Consider the following 8,355-nt stretch of genomic DNA (forward strand, 5'->3'; position numbering starts at 1 on the left):
GCCCTCCTGTGGTTTCTTATCCTAGCAAAATCTGTCACTTAAATAAGGGGAGAACAACAGGATCCTAGAAAACATGGATTCAGGTTATTGTCACTTAAACAACTAGTCTGGTCTGTGGGTAGTTAGTAAGGAGCCTTTGGAAAAGTGAATGGTCTTAAAACACGGAGTTCAAATGGCAGGCCGTGATCTATGTGTGCTCATCCTGTCAAGCTGTAAACTTCTAACAGCAGTGTTAGAACTTGATCTTGGTATATAACCTCTAGTTCAGCCAAAGTATCTTTAGTTTGTCAGGTTATTTTCTGTTTGCTTGTCTTGGACTTGAAAAGTTCACAGTGAAATGTTTTATAGGTTAATTTTACCCTTTTATCAAAGCTATTTCTTAATGAAATGCATAAATAACAGATTCATGAATGGCAAATGACAACCTTTCAGAAAATTGGAAGGGTTGATGAATGCATATATTTAGCAAAATACAGTGGAGGCTCTCCTGAGTGCCCAATATTCCCCTTCTCCTCATTACATCTTGGAAAAAAACAAACCTGAAAGGAGAGAACAAGCATTTCTGGATCTGTTTTAAAGCATTTAAGGGAGTACGTGAACCCACTGCTGGATTCAGTTCAATATGTATTTCCAGCATTTATGTAAAATACATATTAAGTGCTCTGTTCTTTCTTCTCTGCACCCTTCCTCCCCTCTATATTCAGTCATCTCTGCATATTTTAGCATTCCTGGTGTCAAAATATTTCACAATAAAGCAGAAGATTTTACAATCAGTGGATAATAAGGAAGGTAGAAGCTTTCTTATCATTGCTCATTTCCAGTTGTTAAATGAAAATAAATACATTGATTTCTTCTTTAAATGCCTTAATTTATGTGGTTATGTTATCCCAGAAGGAAAGAAGGCTTGTCCATGGAATTGCAAATGGTTTTGTTGACAGCCTTCCCTTACACCAATTTAGTAGAAAGGATATATATGCCTTGGTATTTAGCAGACTGGAAATAGTAAAGCCTTGAAAAGCCTGAGCTCATTTGACTTGGTAAAACTTTTTCTCCTACAGCGTCAAAGAAAAATACAGAAAGATCGTCTTGTGGGAGAGTTCACCACAGCACTAACAAATTTCCAAAGACTCCAAAGGCAAGCTGCTGAGAAGGAAAAAGACTTTGTAGCCAGAGTAAGAGCCAGCTCAAGGGTGTCTGTAAGTATCAGAAAATATGCCACTATGTTCTTTACATTGGTGTTAGGGGGGTTCTGTGTCAGATTTACCTCCACAGTGCTACTTAGCTTATAGCTGAGTCTAAATGCTGCAGAACATGTGCTATATGATAGTAAAGGCTGCATTAAGTTGTAATAACCTCCCTGGACAACTGTTACTTCTTCCTTTCCTTTGTCACAGAGAGGAATGAACTGCCCCGTGTTCATGCTGTAATCTTGCAAAAGCAGCTTCTAGTAGATTTTGAAATGCTTTTGCTCTACCTTTACATATCAACAGATTTTTTCCTTTGGGGAAGAATGACTTCAGTGGAGCATTAAGGTGGAGAAGTGCTGAGTAGCTTCAGATTTTCCTTGTCAGTATATCAATTTTGCCTTTTCACTCTGTGCCAATACACATTCCATACTTGTAAGTTGCAGCAGGCAGTTACTGAGCTGAATGCTTTTGCTCATATTTCAGCCTTATGCATGCATAAAGCAAAATCAGAGAGAACATGTTGAATCATGTTTCAGTTTGACTTACCAGAAACCTCCCAGTATTGACTCCTTATAGAAATGCTGCCAGTGCTCTTTTCAGGGGTATAATGTTTTATTTATATTTTTAAACACTGATCATGTAGGGTGGGGCTCCAGAAGATAACTACAAAGAAGGAACACTTGTCTCTTGGGACAGGTAGGTTGAATCACTTAATATGCCTTATCCTAGCTCAGAATAATGAATGGCCTGCAGGGAAGTAAGTTGACCATGGGTTTTTTTTTGTGTTTAGCATAAAGATACTTTGATGGCATACATGGGGAGAAAAAGAAGCAGTTCACATAATGTCCCTCGTTTTTTCCTGATGCTTCAGCTGCACACATGTCCTTAAGCTCCCCTAAGCCGCATTTGGGTTTTCTGGGACCAAAAACTTAGGGAAGAAGATTCCAACTTGAAAAAAGTAAAGCTTTTGTGATAAGGGTCCAGTGTTTACTGGAAACTCCCATTACTTCCATATTCTTTGAGAACTGTTTCTTAGTCTCAGATTCTTTTTTGTTGCTCAGATAGATGTAAAGTCTGCAGTTGATAGTTCAGAAGAAACTTTGACCTTGTATTCATACTTAGAATTTCCAGTCAGTCCCCTGCTCTGTGCAGCACTGCTCCAGCAGCTCTGCTACACCACAGCTGTGATGGTTATACCATTTCTGTTAGCCAGGCACAGACAAGGGTAAAACCACACATTTTATTGACTGATAACGTAAAACGTGCTATGTACTTAACTGTAGTTTTATCCTTTTGAATAATTTCTCATTGTATTTGTTTAGTTCTGCATGGGTTTTGGTTTTGTTGGTTTTTTTTTGTGTGTGATAGCCAACCACAAACACAAGTGCAAGATGAAGAAATTACAGAAGATGACCTCCGTCTTATTGAGGAGAGGGAATCTTCCATTAGGCAGCTTGAAGTAAGTACAAGTGGTTTTACAGCAGAACATGTTTTTGATGTTCCAAAACAATAGCATTTTTAAAGGAGCATGAGCATTGATTGGTGGCATGAATCTTGAGTAGTTTGGATTTGTCTGTGGGTATTTGAAATCTACTGTATGAAAGCCATGTTTTGATATACTGTGTTTAACTTCAGTGGTTCTGTGGAATAAGAGTGCTTGTGTGATTGCAAGAAAAGATGCATACCATTTTTTTCCAATATGGTCATATTATAGAACTGTTTTAAACAGTGAATATAAATGTAGCGAAATTAAACGTCTTGTCACACGTCTTCCCAATGTATTGTTCATCATGTTCATTTTTAAGTGGACTTTTTTGAACATTTCTTGAAATACAGAGATTTTCTATTTCATTGAAACTCTGGTAAGTAAGGACCTCAAACTCGGTCTCAAAGTACGAGAAAAACTTTTAAAATAAACACATTAAGGATTTTTTTTTCCATCCTGTAATATAAGGAGTCATGGATGCACATCCTGGAGGAGAAGGATATAGTATTTACATCTAAATAATGCACACAGATGCTTAAATGTGTGATGTACATTAATGATTTCATTTTGCAGGCTGATATTATGGACATCAATGAAATTTTCAAAGATCTAGGAATGATGATTCATGAACAAGGTGATGTAATAGGTAAGTCCAATTCAAATATTACCTGAAAATTTTTTATTCACTTTCTCTGGTGAGCTGCAGTGTAGAACTTCCTTTTGCTCGAAAAATTCCTTTAATGACACTATTAATGCTAAAGCAAATCAGATAGAACCTAATAATGGGTAGACTGGCTGAGATGACTGGGAACACAGTAAGAAAGAGTGCTTAAAATTTAGTTTAAAACATATAATTTTTCATGTATATAAAATGTCTCTAAAGTAGTTTTTAGAACTGTTTGTATATAAAATTGGAAAAAAATACAATCTGTGTCAATATGATAGAACACCAAACTAGAATCATGCCTCTTGGGTATTGTTTGGTCCATTGCCTCTGTTTCATAAACCTTAGGACTTCTTTTAATCTGAGCAGAGAGTAGTCAGTAGCAAGTTGGAGGACAAGTAAAAGGTAATTTAAAAATGAAAAAAAAAAAAAAGGTAGAAGTACTGAAAAACTTCTGCCTCAGTTGGTATCAAAGTTTTAGCCCTGCATGCAGAACAGGAGAGCTGTTACCTGACATGAATTCAGCCAAGTATTGCCTGGGCAGTTTTGGAATGAGCTCAAGCATAAGTGTAGGATGGATCAAGCTTTCATAATCCAAGGTACATTGATGAATACACCAGAATTTTGGGGCAGCTGTTTATATGCTCTCAAGTATATTTCAGCATTCCAAATCTTTATCTGGGTTATGACTTATCAAAATCTGCAATCTTTCTTTTCAAAACAAAGACAGCATAGAAGCCAATGTGGAAAGTGCAGATGTACATGTGCAGCAAGCAAACCAGCAGCTGTCAAGAGCAGCAAACTACCAGGTAATGCCAGTTGTGTGAAACTGTCCTGCTTATGCACTCCAGATTTTGCCTAGCAAATTCCTCAAGGCTTGAAGACTTAAAGGTTTATGTTAGACTACAATGGTATTTCTAGGTCAATATAAAATAAGTCAGTGACTTTTGAAAGCTTTGGGTTTCCTCTGTTTCCAGCCAGACTGTTTCAGTATCTTATGCGATTCTGTGAGAACACCTGGAGTTACACCTTTACTTAAACAAAAATTCCAAAACCAACAAAAATCCTTACACAAAGAGACTCCTACTTTTATAATTCAAAAAGTTAAAGGTTCCTGTATATGGGAGAGCAAGCCTTTGGAGATCACTGGTGGAGTAGGGAAGATAGGCAGGAAAATCTTCTGAAGATGTGGCCAGTTATTACCAATTTTTGCTGTCTAAAATCTTCCTGATGTTGTATATATCCAGCTTTTTTTACTTGCTACTTTGATGATAAAAACATATTTCAAACTGTCAAACTTTTTTGAAAAGACCTTTAATACCTTTAAATGCCATTTCTTTATAACATTTTTGGAACTTATTAGAAATAATAGTATTATTATATATATATAAAACTAATATATAATATTTATATAAAGTAATAGTATTTCTAATTACTAATCTTCCCCTTTAAGTTAGAGTTAGTCCTTAGACTTTTTTTTTAAAAAACCCTCTTATGTGTGTTAGTAGTAAATGAGTGACAGAATGTCTGAGAGGCTGCCTGCTGATTTCAGAAGTAGGAGAGGGGATGCATCCTTGAACTGTATTCTCGCTGGGACTAATTGTCACATTAAGTATGTTTGATGACTCCTATTTTGATACTTTAAAAATTCCAGAAAAAAAAAATAGCCAAAAATTTCAGTGTAAGGTATAAGTTTTCTAGTTGAAATTTAAAATGAAAAGCTTCATGATTTATTTTGAGGAGGAAAGGATCTTCCAATCTCAAAGGAAAGTTATCAAGACTTGACAAGCTTCTGTTCAGTGGGTCTTGCAAGAGGCACCAAACACTGCAGAGTTGCTGATGAAAGGACTGTGTAGTTTGCTTTGGATTTGCTTTCCTTTGCTTGAAAACTTATCATTGTTACAAGGTGCTGAAAAATTTTGGCAACTATTGTATCTGGCCTAACCCTCTCAAGGGAGTGTTAGAGGCCCAGGTATGTGGGGAGGGACAAGGCTGTTGATACTCCTACAGCTCCTGTTTGTGGTTGGATGAGCTCTGTATCACTCATCTGCCCTGTGGAGTGCATTCACACTGCAGAGCAATATGGGCAAAGCCAGGCTGCTTCAGCACTTTGGAAAGGATGATCAATTGTATGTTGAAATAAGTTTGCCATGCCTTGCTTAAGGAGTATTACAGGGGAAATGTTTGACTTCAATGCAGTTCTGGTAAGAAGGGGGTCAGCAGGATGCAGAAGAAAGAGATTGTGAGTGTAAGGAAATGATAATGGACAGAGGGGGAAGGTACTCCAGCAAGCTTATTGAGTTCTAGCAAGTAAAACAATGAAATTAAGAAATCTTAGCCTGATGGTGGGAGAAGTGGCAATGAGACAATAAAACTAAAAGAATTTTTATGAAATGTGGTGGTCTGGCTATTACTGGTTAGAGAACTGACAGCTTCTATGAAGAACTGACACAGATCTTGTTCTTCAGAGAGAAAAAAATTTAAAAAACCCAAAACATCAAAACCACCCAGGCAGAAGAACTTTTGCCAAGTACAGCAAAGACTGCCTTTACTTCTGGGACTATGACCTAGAATCCCAAGATCTGAGTTGTTATTCCTTGGCTATTAGCAAAAGCCTGAGAAACCCATTTGGTAATTTTCTTCCATCCTCTGGAAACCTTCAGATTCTATACCCTTCAGGTAAAGGATGAAAGACTGCTGCTGCTCTTGAGTGCTTTGGTATCTCAAGTTATAGACCTGTATGGGAAATGTGAAAGTTCTCAACATGCTCATAGCTTGGACTTTATTGTAATGACATCTATTTAAGTGGTTCTCTAGTCATGTCTCTTTTGTTTGGTTATTTTTGTTTGTTTTCTTTAAGAGGAAGTTCTACCTAAGAAACTTGGCAAAAACACCTTTAAAATAACTGTGAATGGATACACAGCAGCCCAAAATTGTAGTCTGTTGTTCCCTTCTGTATATACACTAATAGTCTTTTTTTTCTAGCAGACCATTTCTACTTTCTCTGTTGTGCAACTGATTGTCCATTTTCCTCTCTATGCTGTCACCTCATGTTACTTCCCCCAGAGTTTTAATTATATCCATTCATTACATTACTGTGTTTTAATTAATTATGTGTACCAGAAAATACCACTGAAATAATTCTGTTGAATAATATAGCTATAAAGTAGTGTAGATAGTTTTTTTTTTCCTTAAACATCTTTAGATGTCTTGACCATCTTTATATGTAAGGACACAATTTAGTTAGAATGCACAAGTAGCAGGACCATAAAAGCATCTGAATAGTTTTCTGATGTGGTACAGTTTTCAATCAACTGTGTTTTTTCTCTTTTGCCAGCAAAAATCCCGAAAGAAGATGTGCATACTCATTATTATACTTGCTGTTGGAGCATTGCTTCTTGGAGTCATCATATGGTTAATTGTAAGATAAGTCTCTGGAGAAAGCGTTGTAATTTGTATTTAAATTAGGAAATTCATAATCATGGTTTGCTCATTGTGAAGCTGAGTAAAATAGTGGTTCTGTATTTCATCACGCTTACTTTTTTTATAAGACTTTTTGTTTTAACTTGAGAAGTAATGTTCTCAGTACTGCCATCAGTGTAGCTGCCTGGCCTCTCAGATGTGGGTACTGTGTTACCAGGAAAATAACAGTCAAGATCATAAACTGTTCTGTTAATTTAAACATGAAACATCTTAAAGTTTAGGGGGCTAATCAAAGTAAGGATAACTTGTGTTGACAGGGTGGGTAATTATCTTTTGGGGTATTGCTAAATGTTGCTGCCAAAACAAACTCCTGAATTGTTGCTTGAGGCAACAAATTCACATCTCAGAATTTATTTTTAAGTTAGAAATATATTTCTTCTCTTTCCCTTCCATCGCATTCACCTACCCATTTGATATGGGTAGTTCAAACATAAAACATAGGTTGCTGAAGTTGATGTGATCTCTCTTTTATACCTGAAGCCTGTGAATTAAGCCTTCAGTTTGCTTGAGATCTTTTAAATGTTCAATTTATCTCTATATCTGGCATCAAGTATGGTTATGTCTAGAAGCCTCCTGGAAAGGTAGGAAGGTTGAATGATGTAGTTATGTGATTTTTTTTCCCAGTCCTTGCATTAGGAAATACTGTGTTTTATTGCACACATCTGGTATCTTTGCATCTGAAGTGTGCATGAGTGAATTTGGTTAGACAAAAATATGCTCTAGTCTGTGACTTCATAGACTTACTGGGAAGAATAGAAATTCCCAACTTCCTAGCTGCACTTGAATGTCACTGTTCTGAAACTGCTGTGATTTAGTTTCCATGAACAGGTACAAAGTTGAATGTGATGTCGTTCACACAGCTTAAGAAAAGAAGATTACAAGTTCAATTCTAAGTTCAACACTGGTATTTGAAATTAAGTTAAAATCAGTTGAACTGACTGAAAGCATTTAAAAAGTTTGATGGTTATAGCCTTTAAAATGACCTTTTTTCCTTTTGTGCCATTTTGTACTAATATATTAAAAATGTAAAACCACTTTTTTGCCAATTAATCTATTTGCCTTTTTACTTAATCTTGATTAACTAATCTGAAAAGTGTACAGATAAAAGTCACTTAATTTGTATTTTTTAGAGTTCCTCCATACCAGAATGATAGAGAATACACTGTGTACATGGTGAGCTATGAAATATTATTTGGGAAGAATCTAACTGTAAGCATAAATGAATTGTAACCATGCAACCAGAATAAAGGCCTTTTAAAGAGTGCACTTTTCTAGTATTGTTTTTTTTTCAGAATCCATCTTTAAAAGCACAGCTGTTGTCTTTGCCTTTATGTGAATGATTGAAACTTCTCTGAACAACTCCAGAGAATTTTAGCTCAGCTGGTGAGGCGGCCCCAGGGAATCTCTCTTCCTGTACTGTACTTCACATTGTCAATGAAAATACTTCTGGATCTTGTATGTCCAGCTAGTGACGCTAATGCTGTGAGATTTTTGGTTTCAGACTACACTAGTCTAAACTAGAACAGCATTCAACA

The 8,355-nt window shown here is 36.3% G+C and overlaps 1 protein-coding gene across 3 annotated transcripts in view; it reads left to right on the plus strand.

The window, feature by feature from the left end:
• STX7 (syntaxin 7) overlaps nucleotides 1-8,086 on the plus strand; it is a 31,138-nt gene extending 23,052 nt beyond the window's left edge. For 2 of the 3 annotated variants that reach the window (XM_036380800.1, XM_036380801.2), the window contains exons 5-11: nucleotides 1,059-1,196; nucleotides 1,831-1,883; nucleotides 2,556-2,646; nucleotides 3,247-3,319; nucleotides 4,064-4,146; nucleotides 5,806-6,016; nucleotides 6,675-8,086. In XM_036380800.1, the coding sequence (XP_036236693.1) occupies nucleotides 1,059-1,196; nucleotides 1,831-1,883; nucleotides 2,556-2,646; nucleotides 3,247-3,319; nucleotides 4,064-4,146; nucleotides 5,806-6,016; nucleotides 6,675-6,805 (780 nt within the window). In that variant the 3' untranslated portion in view covers nucleotides 6,806-8,086. The remainder of the gene's footprint in view (nucleotides 1-1,058; nucleotides 1,197-1,830; nucleotides 1,884-2,555; nucleotides 2,647-3,246; nucleotides 3,320-4,063; nucleotides 4,147-5,805; nucleotides 6,017-6,674) is intronic. The other variant, XM_054514374.1, reaches the window with a different exon arrangement.
• Nucleotides 8,087-8,355: the final 269 nt, after the last annotated feature.

This window comes from Molothrus ater, chromosome 3 (genome assembly GCF_012460135.2).
Source record: "Molothrus ater isolate BHLD 08-10-18 breed brown headed cowbird chromosome 3, BPBGC_Mater_1.1, whole genome shotgun sequence".
Classification (NCBI taxonomy): Eukaryota; Metazoa; Chordata; class Aves; order Passeriformes; family Icteridae; genus Molothrus; species Molothrus ater.